This window comes from Hemibagrus wyckioides, linkage group LG11 (genome assembly GCF_019097595.1).
Source record: "Hemibagrus wyckioides isolate EC202008001 linkage group LG11, SWU_Hwy_1.0, whole genome shotgun sequence".
Lineage (NCBI taxonomy): Eukaryota > Metazoa > Chordata > Actinopteri > Siluriformes > Bagridae > Hemibagrus > Hemibagrus wyckioides.
The window spans coordinates 9724505-9744671 of record NC_080720.1 but is presented as its reverse complement, the minus strand read 5'-3'; the positions used below and the strand labels follow the sequence as shown (position 1 = coordinate 9744671).

The 20167-nt window shown below is 38.5% G+C and overlaps 3 protein-coding genes across 3 annotated transcripts; 1 reads left to right on the top strand and 2 right to left on the bottom strand.

Moving 5' to 3' along the window:
* Positions 1 to 4102: 4102 nt before the first annotated feature.
* eefsec (eukaryotic elongation factor, selenocysteine-tRNA-specific) lies at positions 4103 to 12825 on the bottom strand. Its single transcript, XM_058403737.1, has 7 exons — positions 12242 to 12825; positions 9045 to 9252; positions 8755 to 8851; positions 8454 to 8618; positions 7237 to 7860; positions 6254 to 6410; positions 4103 to 5978 (listed from the first exon to the last, which is right to left on the bottom strand). The coding sequence occupies exons 1-7, from the start codon at positions 12549 to 12551 to the stop codon at positions 5797 to 5799; spliced, it is 1743 nt and encodes a 580-aa protein (XP_058259720.1). The 5' UTR covers positions 12552 to 12825; the 3' UTR covers positions 4103 to 5796.
* A 459-nt stretch (positions 12826 to 13284) lies between these two features.
* ruvbl1 (RuvB-like AAA ATPase 1) lies at positions 13285 to 18564 on the top strand. The gene is made up of 11 exons (XM_058403738.1): positions 13285 to 13566; positions 14362 to 14448; positions 14592 to 14724; positions 15730 to 15881; positions 15962 to 16051; positions 16405 to 16554; positions 17038 to 17101; positions 17216 to 17414; positions 17491 to 17593; positions 17678 to 17769; positions 18077 to 18564. The coding sequence occupies exons 1-11, from the start codon at positions 13426 to 13428 to the stop codon at positions 18234 to 18236; spliced, it is 1371 nt and encodes a 456-aa protein (XP_058259721.1). The 5' UTR covers positions 13285 to 13425; the 3' UTR covers positions 18237 to 18564.
* A 160-nt stretch (positions 18565 to 18724) lies between these two features.
* Positions 18725 to 19867, bottom strand: mustn1a (musculoskeletal, embryonic nuclear protein 1a). Its single transcript, XM_058403441.1, has 3 exons — positions 19565 to 19867; positions 19346 to 19478; positions 18725 to 18910 (listed from the first exon to the last, which is right to left on the bottom strand). The coding sequence occupies exons 1-3, from the start codon at positions 19571 to 19573 to the stop codon at positions 18825 to 18827; spliced, it is 228 nt and encodes a 75-aa protein (XP_058259424.1). The 5' UTR covers positions 19574 to 19867; the 3' UTR covers positions 18725 to 18824.
* Positions 19868 to 20167: the final 300 nt, after the last annotated feature.

Genomic DNA, 20167 nt, shown 5'->3' with positions numbered 1-20167 from the left:
TGGTAATTTATACTGCATATATATAAACTGCAAAATAAACATGAAATTAAATCTGAAAGATCTAAAATATTTGACATATCAAAAGATCAGTCCCATACTAAAAGCTGGCTAAGAAAAAGTGCACTGAATTGTAATTTACTGAAGATTAGCATGAAGCATTTACAAGGTCAGGCCCAACAGGTGTGTGTTTACATTTGTTCTGAATGAAACTGGGGCATACAAACCCTCCCACCCTAGCACACATTCATCTTCTTTCTTTCCCCCTTCTTTCACTTTCCCCCTTCATTTACGTATCATCCTTTTTAGTGGGTAAATTAATTCATCCTTCTGTGTGAAAACAATCCCTTCTTTCAAATGGTGAACGCCAACTGTAAATGCTCAGCTCTCCTCTCCTGGGACATTGTTGTGTGGCGAACATTTGCGGGGGTGTTTCTGAGAGAGAAAAGTGTGTTTATGTGTGTATTTTGTTGCGGGTCTCTCAGGACATGGTGACAGATCCGCTGTGTTGCTCTACCGCCCTCCTTCCCCACACTTTTCTTTCTCTTATCCTAGTGGTTTTGTTCTGAGAGAAATGATTGGAGAGAGGAAAGAAGGCTGTAGGTAGGACAGGTAGGAAACACATGAATTTTACCCCCAAAACAAACAATTTCCCAATCATATTTAAGTAGTAAACTGTGTTATGAATAGGCAGATGATGTAAAACGGCTCTTTAAAGCGTACAAATGATCAGCACTGCATAAGCAGCACAATTTATAATAAATGCACTGATAGACTGATAGACATGGATTCTATTCTATTCTAAGACCACAATGTTATATTTATATTTTTATTTCAAAGGTATTTAAAAGTACTTAAAAAGTGTAGAGGAAAGAAAAATATGATAAAATGAATAAAAACATAAAACTATGGAAAAGAAAAGAAAAGAAAAGAAAAGAAAAGAAAAGAAAAGAAAAGAAAAGAAAAGAAAAGAAAAGAAAAGAAAGAAAGCCACTAAAGTAGCTGGAGAGGGGGTCTGCCACTGATGTAAGATAAGCAGGCTGACAGACAAATATTTGCAAAATGTGCAAGGGGGAGCAAAAAAAGGCGTATGCACACAGAGGCATAAAGATGGAGAATAATTCAACAATATTGTACATTATATGTACTAATATGATTAGATAAAAACATCTACACCAAATAAGATGCTGAGTTAAATCTGTTTATAAGAAGAAACAATAAAATTCCATAGCTACAGTAACCTGAATGAGATTGTTTAAGCATACATGGAATTGTAATTAGAATAAATAATATAATTACACTCTCTATACACACTGTATATTCATTATAACTGTGTGTACTTCACTGTCTTTGTGGTTGGTTTATAAGCTTTAAAGAAAGGCATTCTATAAATGAACACACTGGGAGTGTGTGTGTATAAGTACTATACTCCCACTGAGGCTGAACCCGGCTTAAGAGAGAGAGAGAGAAAGAAGGGCATGCCTCTGGGTATATCTGGTTTCTCACTTTCAACAATAAAGCGTTGACAGTTTCAGATTTGACTTCAGATCACTGGGTACATGCACACGAATGGATTGGGGTTGATGTTGGATTGAAATTTGATGTGCAGCCATATATATAGCAAGACAGCAGTATTTGATATTTAAAAACAGCATTACATTGTCTTTGGCTCAAATACATACAAACAAACTAGAAAAACAAATAAGAAAAGTTGAATATGGTTTTCCCAGTACAGTTACCGATAAGTTTCAATATATATATATATATAATTTATAATTTTTTCCCAGAGCTATATAAATATATATATATATATATATATATATATATATATATATATATATATATATATATATATATATATATATATATATACATACACCACATATATAGACCACTGCCCAATCTCCAGATTTGAACCCTATTGAAAACCTCTGGAATGTCATCAAGAGGAAGATGGATGGTCACAAACCATCAAGCAAAGCTGAGCTTTTTTTGCAAAAAGAGTGGTATAAAGTTCCCCAACAGCAATGTGAAAAACTGGTGGAGAGCATGGAGCCAAAACGCATGCAAATCGGGGTTATTCCACCAAATACTGATTTCTTAATGTTATTTAGCCAAAGCATTAACACAATTTGTTTACAAATTATTTGCATTTTGTTTTATTTGCGTTATTAAAGCTCTGCAAATACTGCATGACCTTGGGTTATTTTGATGTGTTTTCATTTCCTTTAAATATACACTCTAAATAACAATAGTTATATTTGGAATTTAGGAGAAATATTGTCAGCAGTTCACAAAAAATGAAACAAAACTGTTCATCTCACAAATACATGCACCTGTAAGAAAAAAAAAGAATTTTGCAGTGGTCTCTTATTTTTTCCAGAGCTAGCTATATATACTATTATATGTATTTTTAAATGAAATATTATGTTAAAGAAACAGTATCTATGCAATTTCTAGGATAAAGTCATTAAATTAATTCATAGTAAATTAGCGTTGGTTTTGTCTTCGTAAAACAACTTTTGTCCATACATAAAGGTCTGACTCTTAGGACTCTTTCATTCTTTTGCTCAGACATGTACAAAATAATCTGATGTACATCACTCATCATGCGTTATGTATTCTCACTACTGCTTTTGTTTGTTTGTTTGTTTGTTTGTTTTACAACTTTTCCTTTAATTAAACACGTGTGTGATCAGGCAAGGTATCCACAAACTATCTTTTCATATAAACGTGCCACTCTGACACTCTGCTAATTGTTTGTTTAGAGAAAGGCTTTAATTGAATAGATCACTTGGTTTATCGTTTAGAGATAAGAGAGAAAGCCCACTAATGCAGTTAGTCATATTACTAACGGATACAGCAGGCTTTTAGCTCACTAGCTTATGTGATTGATGGGTTTGAAACGGTCTAACTGCGTGACCTTGCACAAAATGACCTTTTGTTAAATCTTTTCTTTTAACTGAACTACCAAGAATGAAGAACTAATACATAAAGACATGCTTTTGTTTTATATCTTATGGGCAGAAGAGGAAAATGAAACATAAGGCTATATGAACAAAGGGACAATGGCAAATGAAATGTAATGTCCAGGGCTAGGGCTAAAGGAATAAAGAAGTGAGGGAATAAAGAAGTGTTTTATTAACCTTAAAACTGACTGAGCCTCCATATGTCATTTGTTGCATTCACTTTCCAGAGCCTTTCACTTTATCACCCCCACCCCCCCACCCCATCAATCTGCAAAAACTACTTCATAATGAAAAAGTGTTAACAGGATTTCGAGAGCATTTGATATGAAGCTTGATCCCATCCCATTTCCACTAATCAACCCTTGAGGTATGAAGTTGTATCAAACTAAAGGAAAAACGCAGATTAAAGTGTGAATGAACACTATGTCTTCTGTCATTCTTAAATGTAAGAGTTTTAAACTCACAGAAACACCCCATAGAGATGCCACACAGCCACAAGTCATGCAAACAAGATAAGGGCTATGGTCAAGCAGGTCACTCTGATTTCTCCATAGATTCTGTGTGGAGATAGAGAAATCTCGAAGGTCCTCCACCAATCAGATCTTTATGATAGAGTTTCCTAACTAAAAACACATGATGGCTTACTTGCAGTTTGCCAAAAGGCACATAAAGGACCCTCTTGCCATGAGAAACAAGATGCAATCCGAACAAATGTGTGCATGCCTTTCAGGATTACAGCCTGAGCCTGAATTAGAACATGACTAAAAATCTTTTTGGAATCCTGGGATGGTGATGCTTCCCATCTAACCTGAGAGATTTTCAGAGGTTCTGCATCAAGAAACTGGAGAAGAGTCCCAGATCATGATATAGCCAAGTATGTAGTTTTATATACAAGAAAACTTAAGGCTGTACTTGCTGCTATGGGCTTTTACAAAGCACTGAGTAAAAGGTCTGAAACTTTTATTATATCAGTGTTACAAAACTTTCTGTGAAAAACATTTTAAAGTAAGTGTATATGTAAATGTAACAAAAGAAGAAAAGGACAAAGAGAAGGGAAAAAAGAATGAGTACTCTGCTTCCAAAGTCACGACACTCAACGATCCCTACAGAGATATCCAGAATCGGCAAACTGATCCATAGATTGATCAATTGACTTGGTTGTGTAATTCAGCATGTGACTGACTGATAAAAAGTGACAAGCTGTCAATCTAAAAACACAAAACACACACAAGCTACACACCATATAAGACTTACAGTTCTGCATTAGATTGTGTGTGTGTGTGTGTGTGTATGTGTGTCTGGGTGTTCACTTTCTATTTTCCATTTTATTTTAAACATAAATGAACTTACAATTTTAATAAACACAAAGTATCTGAAACAATAGACCGCAAAAGAGACAAAATCAGCACACGAATACACAAACACAAAATCAAGACCCAAGATAAGCAGATACTGCAAACCTTGACAGAGGACTCTCAGTATTTGAGCCTTCATATATTAGGATAATCTCCTCAGATGCTTCCCTTTGAAGTCAGATTATATCTTCTTTATAACCCCTCACAGGTGTGTATAAGGTGTGTGTGTGGGTATGTGTGTGACAAAAGGGAGCTTCCTTCACAATAATCTGACAGCGCTCTCCTACCAACATACAGTTCCTGAAACTTAAATCTTTGAATTTAGTCTGTCTGTGGTTGGAGGGGGATTTGAATGAAGATGATGAATACTTTCAGTTTCTGAAAGGTTTTGTCTCTCATCACCAGCTAGATATTAGGTACTTTAAATAGATATCAGAGAAGTTAAACACTAGAGTGCAATCTAGAGAGAAAGAGGGAGAGAGGGAGTGAAATGAGTGCAGTTCAAGTAAGACCTGGTCTTAAAAAAATCTCAAGCAAAATCTTGCTCTCTCTCTCTCTCTCTCTCTCTCTTTTATACACACACACAGTAATAATTTCCCTCCTTAAGAAGTATAGACTGTGCTAATGTTAGTGATAACTAACACACAGTGTGTTACCCTATTCCACTGAAGTCTCATTTGAAGGTGAATCAAAGTTCAGGGTGAAGGAAGTGTCCAATCAGCAGTTTTAATCTCATGGGTCATTTTCTGTTTTTATTTCTGCACTGCCCATTTTCTTTCTTTTCCTCCACTTTCCTTTCTTTCCACTTGTTTAGGAATATTAAACAGGCACTATGTAGGACTTTTCTGATGAAGGACCCTGATTAGAAAGGTTAACAGACTCAAGCTGTCGTATCTCATACAGGTTCTCTCTCTCTCTCTCTCTCACACACACACACACACACACACACACCCTGCAGTGTTTTTCAGTGTATTCCTGCTCTCTTCCTGTTGTAATTAATAAAAGAAATTCAACTCTGCTTCACTTCATTAATGTCGGTACAGAGCACAGGAAAGGCCTGAGACGCATACACACACATCTCACGTGTGAAGGGTTATAGCTGCAGCATTTCTGAAAGTAGGTTTTAGGGGTTTTGAAGAAACATATGCGCAATAAGGTTGTTGTAGTTAACCTAAAATGCCACTGAGCAAGTAGAGCAACACCCTTAGTTGTATGAAACAGGTAATATATTCAGTAATTAACTATAAATTTATGGATTGTGTATTTGAATAACAAATATTCCAAAGGATGCAAATAACATGGAAAAGAACAATTCCTATAAGTGAATATTTTCTCCAGTGTTCTCCATTTTATTGCAGGGAAACTACAGCAAGATTCCAAAGTGTCAGAAAGCCAACCAGAGGCTTACGTACACACACTGCTCAGGTAATTACCCTGAGCCCGAGTTTCTACCATAACAATTAGCACTGTAAAATTTAAGACTGTACCATCTTTTTATGTGGGTCATAAATATATCTTTTAAAATTCAAATGAATGGTTATAGGCTGGGAGTCCACTTTGGCGTCTTCCCCTTTAGGCGGTTCGTTTTTAGCCCCGCCCTTTCCTTTTTTCTTGGAGGAAGAAGAGAGGAGTTGCTTTGTTTCTTCTTTCAGTCCCTCTAATTGAATGAAGAGAAATCAGAGAGGTCTGATTAGATTATGTCTTAGCACAATGAAAACAGAGAAAGCAAAAATCCTTACATTTGGCCTAAAATATACTTTGTGTCAAAAGTGTTACAGAATTGATAATAATAGAATTGAACAATGGAATAAGAACAATCAGATGTTTGTCAGATGTTTTAGCTACTGTTGTTAACAGCCCAGCACCTACAGTGTGCATTCAGCTAGTTCTGAGGCCCCTTTGCACTAATCTAACATGAGGTGATTTTCCTACCTGGAATTCTAATTTTGATTTTGCCACTCTGTCCAAAACTGCCATCAATGACCCCTGTCTCTCCTGAAGAAAGTGTGACCTTTAAACCCACAAACAGCTGAAGGTTGGTCTCTTTCTTGAACAGGTTTTTACCAATCACAGTGTAGTCGTCTGTCACCTGGTCACAAATAGACACAGTTAGTACACCATAAATCTTGAACCAGTATCTATAGAATACACGGACACTAGGAATACGCTACTTCTGATAATGATCTGATGCTGACGTCCAACGAAGCCAACTCTCTCACCTTTTAGTTACCTACATTATAAATAGCCAGCTATCCATTTTCTGTACCAGTTATCCTACACAGGGCACAATAACACACACTGCCACTTGTCTTTAGGGGAGGAAAACCGAGGACCCTGAGGACCCCCCCCCATAGCATGAGAAAGGGACACAAACTCAGTGAAGGAGGCAGGAATTAAACCCCAACCCCAGAGGTGCGAGGCAAACATGCTAACCACTTTTTGATTTACACACAATGGACTATAATAATGATGAGCTATAAGTTAACAGAATAACATTAGATATCTGTTTTTAATGATTCTATTAGGAACTCTTTTTTCTGTAGTTTCTATTTTTTCCATTTTTTCAATATGTACATACGTGTAAATGTATAAATTCATTATAATTCTTAATGTGGTTATATTTACAATTATTAACAATACATTTATGTAGCTTATTTACTCATTTATACATATGAATCAATATAGATTTGAGGGCTGATTTCTAGCAAAGTGCAATAAATCTGAATAATTATAATAAATAATACTGAACAAATCATTGTGAATATTTAAGTAACTCTGTAACACTAAACACTGACAGTAACTACACTATAATGGCATAAAATAAACCTAGTATGTTGACTCATGTCAAAATATGTCCCTGTTTTACAGTATATTTTTTAAAAAGTCGGGGGGTCCAATAACTAAGTTTCACTAACCCGTTCCACTGCTCCTTCTTTGTGCTTGTTTTTACTTATTTTCAGCCTCGGCAACATGCTGTCCACATAGCTTTTGTCCTCAAAGCCGTCCAACAGCTTTCCATGGAAAGCAAGTCTGCATGTGTTACTGTGGATATCAGAGTCCAGTCGGGAGCCAATCACCAAACAGAGTGGTGGACACGTGACAGGCCGTTCAAACTCTAATAATGCCCACTGTGCTGGATCCCGTCCCTCAGCTTCTCCCTGGCCAGTCAAATACTCCTCCTGGTGGCAAAACTCCCAGTCAAACGAGAAAGCCTCTGCACTCTGTTCTGTAGGAGACACTGCTCCTGAGTCAGGAATCAGAGAAGCCCGGCTGAAGAATGACACACGTGCCATGACTGTTTCATGTCCAACTGTGATGTGGAATTTTGCACGACAGCTAAGTGCACCACGGTAGTACTCGATCTTTCGTACAGAAATGATGGCAGCATGAATGGTATGCAATGAACCAGGTGTACACACCACACCTCTCTCCAGCAGCTTTGGGTCGAACTGCGTGACACACACGCCGACCCGATCTCCTTGCATCGCACTAGGAACTGGCTTACGGAACATCTGGATCGACTTCACCTTACGAGTTACCTAAGGATCACAGCAAGCTCACAATGATGAGAAATGTTTTAATTAGAGTTCAAAACAATGAAAACTCATGGGAATATTGTAAATTTAATGTCAATTTAAAATGCTTTCAAGAAAGATCGTGACTATTCAGTGTATAAAAATAAACTGCCTCAATCACTGATCTACAGTTAGCTAACTGTTAATATGTAACATCTTGTGTTTTCAGTTGTTTTTCCTCCCACACACTTTCCTTTTCTAACCATCCAAACATTTTGAAAAGATGGATGTCATTTTCACTAACAGGATGACACTAGTGCAAATTGACACTTATTTCTGGGACATTTTATGGTATTGGTGGTTGTGGGACACGTCCTATCATAGCTGTAAAAAGAAAGACATCCACGTAATACATTAAATCATAATGCTAAAGTTATTCAATGACTTCAACACATTATTCAATTTACCAGTTTTTCCATCTCTCTTTAAACTTTTAGTGATGGTTTCAGGTAATTCTGTTCTATGACAAAAAGAACCTCTACTAATCCTAACCCATGAGGAGTCTAGTAACTGTGGGAGCCACAATACAGATGTGCGTTGAATGCATGTGCGTGTACCTTGAGTGCAGGTATCTCTAGATTATCATTGACACGCAGTGCCCCCTGCAGGATGGTCCCTGTAATAACTGTTCCTTGACCACGAATGGAGAAACAATGATCCACTGCCATTAGCAGAGAACCAGATGGGTCTCTCCGCGGTAGGAACGCCTGGGATTTTAGCAGCTAAAGAAACACCAAACACAAAATAATTGATATGTTGTTAGTCAAATGCTATAACACCAAACTCAGCTAGTCACAACAATAAGTAGTTCAATATAGGAACAAATGTAGATTGGCAGGCTGTACCAAAAGCTCTCACCTCTATGAGCTCAGTGATTCCCTGTGCTTCAGCTGTATCTGGAGCCTCGGGTCCCCCTGGCTTTGCTGCCACGGCAATGACAGGACATCCTTTAAATCTACTCAACCGTGAAATTAGAGAATGAGAATTGATTTGTCAGCATACAGGTTTATAATTGTATTGTCAGAAATTTAACAAATTATTTTGAAAAAATCTCCATTCAATACACTGCCATACTGAAACAATCATTTGTACAGTACATATACATGGCATGCTAAAGCTTAACTGGATATAGTATTGCAAGTTTGCACCTAGTGTTTTCCAAAGTTTTGTGCATCCTCTTGGTCATCTTCTCAATGGCACCCTGTCTCTTGTCACTGGGCAACAAATCTGTTTTATTGAGGATGACGATCATGTGTGAACAGGTGAGCTGACCGATCAGGAGACACTCTGCTGTTTGCGTCTGCATTCCTTTCACAATGTCAACCACTAACATCATCAGGTCAATAATTTGAGCCCCTAAAGACACATGCAAATACACAACATTTGCAGTTAAAACTGTGAAACAATAAACAAGTACACATTTGAGATAAAATAATGAGAGAAAAAGAGAGAAGAAGCCGTTATTTAAAATAAACCCAACAGGCTGGAGAGAGAAAAAGTTTGTCTGAAAACTCTAATGCTTTATCCAACTACACATGCTCACCAAACACACATTGATTCTTTGTTAGTGCTACTGACTTTCTTCACTCTCAGGACTGAGAACCTGGGTCCTGATCAGTTCACCTGCAACTTTCATGCATCTTCGTGGTTGTTATGTAACAATTTTGCCACCTTCTGGTCATATTTGTAAGTGCGTGTTCGGGGACCATAATACTTGGTGTTCAAAAAGTAATTGCAGTCAACAAGAAAAAAATAAAAAAATAATAGATTTAGGCACAAACCAGAAGCGAATTACAAAAACAATGTTCACACTTGAGTGCATGGGACATGGACTCATTCTGAAACTGGTTAAAACATTTTGCAAGCTTTTACAAATGATTAACATCATGATCATGAACAGCATACAGCTCTGGAAAAAAATAAGAGACCACTGCCCAATCTCCAGATTTGAACCCTATTGAAAACCTCTGGAATGTCATCAAGAGGAAGATGGATGGTCACAAACCAACGAGCAAACCTGAGCTGTTTCCTTTTTTGCAAAAAGAGTGGTATAAAGCCAAAACGCATGCAAATCGGGGTTATTCCACCAAATACTGATTTCTTAATGTTATTTAGCCAAAGCACCACAATTTGTTTACAAATTATTTGCATTTTATTTTATTTGAGTTATTAAAGCTCTGCAAATACTGCATGATCTTGTGTTATTTTGATGTGTTGTCATTTCCTTCAAATATACACTCTAAATAACAATAGTTATATTTTGAATTTAGGACCAATCTCACCAATATATGCGCCTGGAAGAAAAAGTGGTCTCTTATATATATATATATATATATATATATATATATATATATATATATATATATATATATATATATATATATATATATATACACATATATATATATATATATATATATATATACACACTATATTGCCAAAAGTATTCGCTCACCCATCCAAATAATCAGAATCAGGTATTCCAATCACTTCCATGGCCACAGGTGTATAAAATCAAGCACCTAGGCATGCAGACTGTTTTTACAAACATTTGTGAAAGAATGGGTCGCTCTCAGGAGCTCAGTGAATTCCAGCGTGGAACTGTGATAGGATGCCACCTGTGCAACAAATCCAGTCGTGAAATTTCCTCGCTCCTAAATATTCCACAGTCAACTGTCAACTGTATTATAAGAACGTGGAAGTGTTTGGGAACGACAGCAACTCAGCCACGAAGTGGTAGGCCACGCAAACTGACGGAGCGGGGTTAGCGGATGCTGAGGCGCATAGTGCGAAGAGGTCGCCAACTTTCTGCAGTCAATCGCTACAGACCTCCAAACTTCATGTGGCCTTCAGATTAGCTCAAGAACAGTGCACAGTGAGCTTCATGGAATGGGTTTCCATGGCCGAGCAGCAGCATCCAAGCCATACATCACCAAGTGCAATGCAAAGCGTCGGATGCAGTGGTGTAAAGCACGCCGCCACTGGACTCTAGAGCAGTGGAGACGCGTTCTCTGGAGTGACGAATCGCACTTCTCCATCTGGCAATCTGATGGACGAGTCTGGGTTTGGCGGTTGCCAGGAGAACGGTACTTGTCTGACTGCATTGTGCCAAGTGTAAAGTTTGGTGGAGGGGGGATTATGGTGTGGGGTTGTTTTTCAGGAGCTGGGCTTGGCCCCTTAGTTCCAGTGAAAGGAACTCTGAATGCTTCAGCATACCAAGACATTTTGGACAATTCCATGCTCCCAACTTTGTGGGAACAGTTTGGAGCTGGCCCCTTCCTCTTCCAACATGACTGTGCACCAGTGCACAAAGCAAGGTCCATAAAGACATGGATGACAGAGTCTGGTGTGGATGAACTTGACTGGCCTGCACAGAGTCCTGACCTCAACCCGATAGAGCACCTTTGGGATGAATTAGAGCGGAGACTGAGAGCCAGGCCTTCTCGTCCAACATCAGTGTGTGACCTCACAAATGCGCTTCTGGAAGAATGGTCAAAAATTCCCATAAACACACTCCTAAACCTTGTGGACAGCCTTCCCAGAAGAGTTGAAGCTGTTATAGCTGCAAAGGGTGGACCGACGTCATATTGAACCCTATGGATTAGGAATGGGATGTCACTTAAGTTCATATGCGAGTCAAGGCAGGTGAGCGAATACTTTTGGCAATATAGTGTATATATACACTACCAGTAAAAAGTTTGGACACATCTTCTAATTCCATGGTCTTTCCTGATGTTTATTTCTTACTACATTGTAAAACAATGCTGAAAGCGGCCGAAATACACAGTAATCTCGTTTGAACAGTTGATATTGAGAAATGTCTGCTACTGATGCTCTGTAAAGCCTTCATAACAGCTCTAATCTGAGGTGCTGTTAATTGGTGATTTCTGAGGCTGGTAACCCTAAATGAACTTCTCCTCTGCAGCAGAGGTCAGTTTTGGTCTTGCTTTACTGGGATGGTCTTCATGTGAGCCAGTTTCATCATGGTGCTTGATGGGTTTTGCAAATGCACTTGACAATACTGTTCTTGCAAGAACTATTCCAGAACACCTGACCTTCGTGTCTTAAAATAACAACTGACTAGACTAGATTTTAGACAAAATCATCCTTAGTGAGCAGCAAGCCTGAGGCAACGAAAAACTCCCTTAGACGGTATGAAGAAGAAACCTTGAGAGGAACCAGACTTAAAAGGGAAACCCATAATCATTTGGGTGACACCAAAGAGTGTGATTCTAAATTATTCTACCTATATCTTTGTCATAACAAGCGAGAACAATAATTCACTGTTCCAGGTTAATCGGTGACCCAAGACTTTGCTTTTTGGATGCGCATTGCACTCACTCACCCCCAATGATGGTGCGAATGAGGGAGGCATGTCCTGGACAGTCCACCAGTGTGAACTGCAGGCTGTCGTACTCCCCACAGCTCTGCTTCATGTGCTCAGGCATGGGAACAGTGAAGGCGCTGAAACCCAGGTCCAGTGTAATGCCGCGCTCTTTGGACTGCGGGTTCTTGTCGAAGGCTGCCGTGGACGCGGTGCTGCTCAGAGCTCGAGCCAAAGACGTCTTACCGCTGTCCACATGTCCCAGCACGCCCACGTTAAAGTTCAGAGTTTTGGGGAGATCGTCCCCAGGAGTCGGCTCGGGATCTGCCATATCCACGGGATCTGTGACTGTGACAGCGGAGTGATCTCGATCAGTCAGCCTAGTGCGAGAATAGACTTTGATCGGAGATCGACCAAAAAATCTGCTGATGCAAATTTTTTTTAAATATATATAAACGGGAAAACAAAATTAAGCTTACAATGATATGATACCCTAAATTTAATAATCCTAATTTAATTTGATTTAATTCACTACACGGGCCAAGCTTGCTCTAAAAGTTTTGCAATTTGACAGCTTTACTTCCTGTGTCTCCATAAAATATTTCCGGCTACAAATATGGTTCAGAGTATTCAGTGTTCCCAATAGTTTACATTTAGACATTTGAGATCTTTCCGTGCAACTTATCTCCTAAAAATTAATATAAATAAATATATCTAATGTTCGATTATTAACGCGTTTGACTGGCTAATGTTAAAACATATTATAAGTTAATAAACTATAGTTATTGTATGTGTTTTTTTTTTTACAGGGTTATGGGTTATTTAGGGTTATGTGTGCATAGACATATCATATCTATCATATCAGGGGGGGAAATGTTTCTGCAAGAAATAGAAAACATAATAACGCAAACGCGTCTCTGTTTCTTCACGACTCTTCAACCCCATACACAAAGGGGTGAATCAATTGAGCTTTCATTCCAGATAGACACCAAAATGATCCAATCATCACACACTGAAGAAGACTCTCTGCCAATAGCCACACGGTGCACGCGAACGGAGGCGTAACTTCCCGAAATTTCCTTGGTAACCCACATGGAAACGAGCTTCCCCGTGTGTTTGTAGTCGCGCCGATTTCAACGGCGGAATCAGGAGGCTAGTGTCGAGAGCAGAGGTTTTCTGGCTTCTGTAAAGCTCTGGGACTGACCATGAAGATCGAGGAGGTGAAGAGCACGACGAAAACCCAGCGCATTGCTTCTCACAGCCATGTGAAAGGCCTCGGGTTAGACGAAGCCGGTTATGCTAAGCAGACTGCGTCCGGCCTTGTGGGCCAGGAGACCGCCAGAGAGGTAGCTAGCTAGCTTTGCTAACTACCTAATGTTAGCTTAGCGCCATTCTGCACGTCTGATGAATGGAAGGATGGATGAACTGGAAAGATATACAACAAATCCTTTTCTTGCTAGTTGTTAAATTTTTTTTTTTAAAGTTTCTATTCTTTAAGGTAATGTCGCTAAGTCTAGCTTTAAGTGAGAGCTGAACAGGAAAAAAACACATTTCTGGCATTTGGCAGATGCCCTTATCCAGAGATTTATTATTATTATTGTTATTTGATTATTATTATTAACTGAGCAATTAAGCGTTAAGGGCCTTGCTCAGGAGCCCAGCAGTGACAGCTTGGGGTTCTAACTCACAACCTGCTGATCAGTAGTCCAACACCTTAACCATTAAGCTATAACATCCCTATGTCATTAAATTTGTTTAGTATATTTTCATGTTTCCTCCATAACGCCTGTTGACAGGTTAATAAGTAGCTGAAAAAGAACATTTTAGAGCAGGGATAGGCAAGTTCGGTCCTAGAGAGCCGCAGTCCTGCAGATTTCAGCTCCAGCCCTGAAAAAAGTAGCCTTAGTAATCCTGAAGACCTTGATTAGCTTGTTCAGGTATGTTTGATTAGGGTTGGAGCTGAAATCTGCAGGACTGTGGCTCTCTAGGACCGAACTTGCCTACCCCTGTTTTAGAGCATAAAGAGAGAGAGTGAAACTGTACTGTGATCTGAAACACCCTTATGGATTAGCCCATGTTCCTTACTTCAGAGATAGTTATTGTGTATAGGCAATAACTGATGCAAAAAAAATCTTTTCCAGGCCTGTGGAATCATTGTAGAGCTGATTCGTTTAAAAAAGATGGCTGGCCGAGCCGTCTTGCTGGTAGGCCCACCTGGAACTGGAAAGGTATTCAATACTTTTTGCCTATGTGTGATGCATTCAATTTAAATCTTTTCATATCTCAATCGGTAGAATGATTTTTCCAAGCATTATATTGTTGTGCCATTGGTTGTAGAAGTTATATGTAACAGCTATTTTGTGCCAAACAGACTGCTTTAGCATTGGCCATGGCTCAGGAGCTGGGAAATAAGGTGCCTTTTTGTCCCATGGTGGGCAGTGAAGTGTATTCCTCAGAGATCAAGAAGACCGAGGTCCTGATGGAGAACTTCAGGAGAGCTATTGGTGAGTCTACACATCCTTACAGCAGCCTGAATAAGAATCCGGGTTTCGCTGAAGACATACACACAAAACCGCCAACATATTAGACCTTTAGTCTAGTAGTCTGTTTGTTGCCAAAAACATGGGAAAGGTGTTGGAAGAACAGCTGATGAATGTATTTGGAATGTCTGTATTAGTGTACTGTTTAAAAGACAAGAAAATAGATTGAAGTTAAAGATTCACAATGAGGAAAACAAATGAATGAAATTCTTTCTTTGCTGTCCACAGTGAATGCCAAACAGTTACAAAAACTATGTAAAAAATATAAATAAATACACACACAACATAATAAAAAATGTATGCAACTGTAGACAACAATAGCAGCCGCAGCAATATTGAAGACAAGATTCTGTAATTACTTTAATAATAATAATAATAATAATAATAATAATAATAATAATAATACATTGTCGCTATATCCTAAAACAGAGGCACTTTATTTTAGGTTACAATTTACATTTGTTAACATCACTGGATTCTAGCCACTTCAAGCCACTTTTTTTATTATTAAAAAATATAAAAAATTGTTTTTTCGGAATCAAGAACATTTTCCCCCAGTTTTAATCTCTACTGTTGAAAAGGCTCTTTGACTTCTTCCTTCAAAACCATTACTCTAAATGGAAACTCATGTCATTTGCATTATAACACACACACACACATCCCAAAACATTTTCTAATCCATGTTCTCATCTGAATGCACACTAATGTTCCTGCTGTTTTAAATAATCATACTTCTGATGATAATCATGTTACTCTCAAATGTAAGTATAAAAAGACAAAAAGTAAATTCTGCTTTGTTGACCTGATTTTTCATTCTGGTTCCACTAGTAAGAAATGATATAAAACTACTAAATGTGTCTTTCCTTTAATAACCTTAAATCCGGAGTGATAAATTTATTAGTAGCTTATTCTATTCCTACTTGTTTATATATAACAATTAAAGAGTGAGTTTTACATTAATGTATACAGGACTGCGAATCAAGGAGACTAAGGAAGTATATGAAGGTGAAGTGACAGAGCTGACCCCATGTGAGACGGAGAATCCAATGGGTGGCTATGGCAAAACTATCAGTCATGTCATCATTGGCCTGAAGACAGCAAAAGGCACTAAACAGCTGAAGGTATGAATTAGTTAATCCTGTGGGAATGGCAGTTAAACTGAGAGATGTCTTGAGTAATGTTCCATATGTGTGTGATGCAGCTCGACCCCAGTATCTATGAGAGCCTGCAGAAGGAGAGAGTGGAAGTTGGTGATGTTATCTACATCGAAGCTAACAGTGGAGCAGTAAAGGTAAGGACAATACACAGACTACTGCTGTCTCTGCTGAATGCTCACTGATTTAGGTTGTTGAGGTTCCTCATTAGCTGTGTAGGTGTAATGGCCATCTAGTAAAAGAGATTCTTACATATCGTATTTTTGACATACACACTATGTTGTGGCACGAACCCACAGATTTCCTGCACATCTAGACTTCAGCACCGCTGACATTCCTTCTTCAAATGCCTGAGTAGTATTTCAATCAAAACAAAGACTTGTTTATCTGCATATTGGATTACTGAGAATCTCATGATTTCCTCCACCTGCTCTATGACCTTATGGTTCCCAAACCATGTTTGCAATTTTGTGCTGTGATTGGTCCGCAGAGACAAGGACGCTGTGATACCTTTGCAACAGAGTTCGACTTGGAGGCTGAAGAATACGTTCCATTGCCCAAAGGAGATGTACACAAGAAGAAAGAGATTATACAAGATGTTACGCTTCATGACCTGGACATAGCTAATGCACGCCCTCAGGTACACTCCCATACACACGATAGCATAAATGTAAATGATTTATTTTTCTAAATAAATGATGAGCCATTGTTAATAGCAAATAATAACAAATTTAATCATACTGGCTGCAGTATAAAGACACACCTTTATTCTTTATTTTGAAAATGGTTATATCTTCCTTTGGAGTGCGCTAGTAAACATAATTTACTAGTGGTTAGTAACTAGTTACTAATGTTAGTAATGCTCTAATGTTGTCTTGATCTAATGATGATAATACTAAATGAAGGTAGAGACATATGAGACCAGTCTTGAATATTAAATCAGTGAAAGGGTCTTAGCAAGATCTGTCACCAATTTTTAATTTTTGCAGAATAAAACCATTACCTCTGTGCTTTTGAATTAGCTTACTCATGATTTATTAGGGGCTAAGAATAAAGGTTTCTATTTAATTTTGGTCATTTATGTAGATTATATAATGCACAGTGTCACACATTCTAACTTTAGGGAGGTCAGGACATCCTGTCTATGATGGGCCAGCTAATGAAACCCCGGAAGACTGAGATCACGGGTAAGATACATGTGCACACACACAACATGATCACTGTTGTCCAAATGCATTCCAGTGTTCACTGGGTTGGGTTCATATTTAAGCACATCCCTGCCGTGCGTGTGTGTGTTATAGATAAACTACGAGGGGAGATCAACAAGGTGGTGAACAAGTACATAGATCAAGGTGTGGCAGAACTCGTACCAGGTGTCCTGTTCGTCGATGAGGTCCACATGCTGGATATTGAGTGTTTCACTTACCTGCACCGAGCTCTGGAGAGCTCTATCTCCCCAATAGTTGTGTTCGCATCCAACCGGGGAAAATGTCTCATCAGGTAGGACTCTGAAGTATTTTAAAGCCACTCACTAACAGGCAGTACTTTTTTTGATTACAAAATATTTTGTTTTTAGAGGAACAGAAGACATTCACTCTCCTCATGGAATACCTCTTGATCTGTTGGATCGAGTTATGATCATCAGAACTATGCTGTATACTCCTCAAGAAATGAAACAGGTAAATGTGTGGGGGAAGAAAAAGAGACTAGAACAAAGACTTACAGCTGTGTCTGTGCTCATTTCAGTCTGTGTCTGTTTGTAGATTATTAAAATCCGAGCTCAGACAGAAGGCATAAACATCAGTGAGGAGGCTTTATCACACCTGGGAGAGATTGGCACCAAGACTACCCTCAGGTAACACTTGCACCATAAACGACTACATGTTACAATTGTTTTTCTGCAACATTTACATTAGCCAGTCTATGCCTGATCATTAGTAAGAGGAATCTTGAAAAATATTTATAAACTCTTTTAGAATTTTGTAGGTTTGTGTACCATCCATGTAGGAACAGCATATAGTAAACTTGTACCTTTTATTTACACCTTTATCATGCACTACACCACTACCCCTACTTCTTTAATAATCTCTTCAGTTATGTCCTCTTAACACTCCACAGTTTCTAAAGTACGTAATAAAACACTGAATTATTTGTATGTGCAGGTATGCTGTTCAGCTCTTAACTCCTGCAAATCTGCTGTCCCGAGTTCAGGGGAAAGAAGTTGTTGAAAGAGAACAAGTGGAAGAAATTAATGAGCTCTTCTATGACGCCAAGTCTTCGGCAAAGATCCTTCAAGACCAGCACACCAAGTTCATGAAGTAACTCCCTCTGACTTAGCACTCAAATATTTTTTGTTTCTTTGGTCCCACAGTTCAGGTTCGCTCTTAAACTGAACAAGAAAAATAATATGCAGAAACAGCCACGCTACAACACCCACAGTATGTCTAATAAATATCACTATGAATGGGAAGTTGTTAAATATTGATAATATTGTTGTCCCAGGGAGTTTACCATTACCTTATCTGTATGTTCAATCTTTGCCTGATTGTTTTTGCTAGGTTTGTCAGAATATTATTTTTCTTTTTGTAGATTTTTACAAACTGTTAATGTTTTCATTTTCCAGAAAAAATAAATAACTTTTAAGATATAATGTCTGTTCTTCTTTGTCATATTTTGTTTCACATCTTGTGCTGCACCTTACCTTCTGGTTCAGTTTTCAGCTTCATTGTAGGAAATTCTTTCATGTGTAGTACAAATGCATTACATAAGTAAAACACAATGGTCAAAACAAAAGTGCTTGAAATTACATATAACTTGTTAGGGCCATTTTTATTGAACACTACTTTTATTTCAACAGTATTTTATTAATACACATTTTGAAAAAAATGTAAATCGGAATAATTTCCCATGTTACTTTTTCTTGGGTTTGTTGAAGACGGTCTCTCCTCCTGATCGAACATTACTGAACACGGATGGAGCAACTTTCCCTGCGCGTTCTGCATGGCAGGAGATAAACAAGAGGTTAATGGCTGATGAAGTCTGGATGAATTTATTATTAACAGTCCTAAATTACAGAAATAAGTTTATAATATGTTAATAATCACTACAACATGCTATAATTTCTGTAATGTTTAGTTTTCTCTAGTGGTCCTATAAACAGTGCTGTAATGATAAGCAGTGCTGAGGTAAAGCAGTGGCTTAGAGATTTCTGTGTAAACACATTTGTCTCTCTGTAGGGAATAATTGTGTGTCCCTGGGTTTGAGACCCTTTGCTTTACTTTATATGGAGTGGAAACGACAGCAAGGCATGCACACAGACATATTTTGCATCCCACCAAGCAAGCACTTCTGCTCCTATGCGTCCCGATACTCGCACATATAAAAACACAGAACCTGTGTTATTGCACTGACAGGGTCATCATTCCACTCACCACATTCCTCCATCACTTCAAACGTCTTGCTCTTCACCGGCGTCCCGGACGCTAGTTTATCCCTCGCCTCAATCAGGTCCTCATTCCTCACCTCTGGCCTCTTTATCTTGCCCTCTTCTCCCTCCTCCTGTAGCTGTAGAAAAAACAGGAATGCTACAGTTCCACAGCCGATGATGATGATGATGAATCTGTATCTTTAATAAGATTATTCTCACTTACTTGAGACATGTTCAGGATCGTTCAACTGCTGATCAAATCCAAACTTTTACTGCAGCTTCAGCTTGGAGTACTCCCTTCAATGTGATGTTTCCTTCCTTCCTTTAAACACACACAATCCCCAGTGGACCATAATTGTGCTGGCCAAAGCATGAGTCAGTCTGTTACTCCTCCTTCCTCCTCTCTGTTTTCCCTCAGTTCACATGGTAATGTATATAAAGGCTTTTTATTCTAACTGGTTCATATGGCTGTTAAAAGTAATTTGATGTGTATTCGAAGCAGTGCTCCAGGGTCGATTTGTAACAGTGTGTGTGTGTGTGTGTGTGTGTTTGTGCACACTTCACAGCTATCACAGCATGGTTTTCATTTGTGTGATTTTGTTAGGTCAACAAGTGTACTCCCTTCCTCATTCCACTGAAATGACATACTGTATATTTACACAAAACGAACCTTTTTTCGAAGGCCAAAGTCTAACAGCTGTTACTTATTCTCTCATCTGCTTCTCATCACTGCCATTAGTCTGCAAGCACAAGGCATTACATCAGACAGGTCAGACAAGGCAACACATCACAACACATTGATAGGAACACTTATTATGTTATGTTT

What these genes read in the sequence shown, in the direction of transcription:
- mustn1a (XM_058403441.1), bottom strand. An exon ending in TGAAGTGATGGAGGAATGTG is followed by an intron (nt 18,911 to 19,345) that starts GTGAGTGGAATG and finishes CCTGCCATGCAG; the next exon opens with AACGCGCAGGGAAAGTTGCT.
- eefsec (XM_058403737.1), bottom strand. Translation starts at nt 12,551, where the DNA reads ATGGCAGATCCCGAGCCGACTCCTGGGGACGATCTCCCCAAAACTCTG. An exon ending in AAAACTTTGGAAAACACTAG is followed by an intron (nt 8,852 to 9,044) that starts GTGCAAACTTGC and finishes ACGGTTGAGTAG; the next exon opens with ATTTAAAGGATGTCCTGTCA. An exon ending in GAATCACTGAGCTCATAGAG is followed by an intron (nt 8,619 to 8,754) that starts GTGAGAGCTTTT and finishes GTGTTTCTTTAG; the next exon opens with CTGCTAAAATCCCAGGCGTT.
- ruvbl1 (XM_058403738.1), top strand. Translation starts at nt 13,426, where the DNA reads ATGAAGATCGAGGAGGTGAAGAGCACGACGAAAACCCAGCGCATTGCT. An exon ending in GCCCACCTGGAACTGGAAAG is followed by an intron (nt 14,449 to 14,591) that starts GTATTCAATACT and finishes TGTGCCAAACAG; the next exon opens with ACTGCTTTAGCATTGGCCAT. An exon ending in GGCACCAAGACTACCCTCAG is followed by an intron (nt 17,770 to 18,076) that starts GTAACACTTGCA and finishes TTGTATGTGCAG; the next exon opens with GTATGCTGTTCAGCTCTTAA.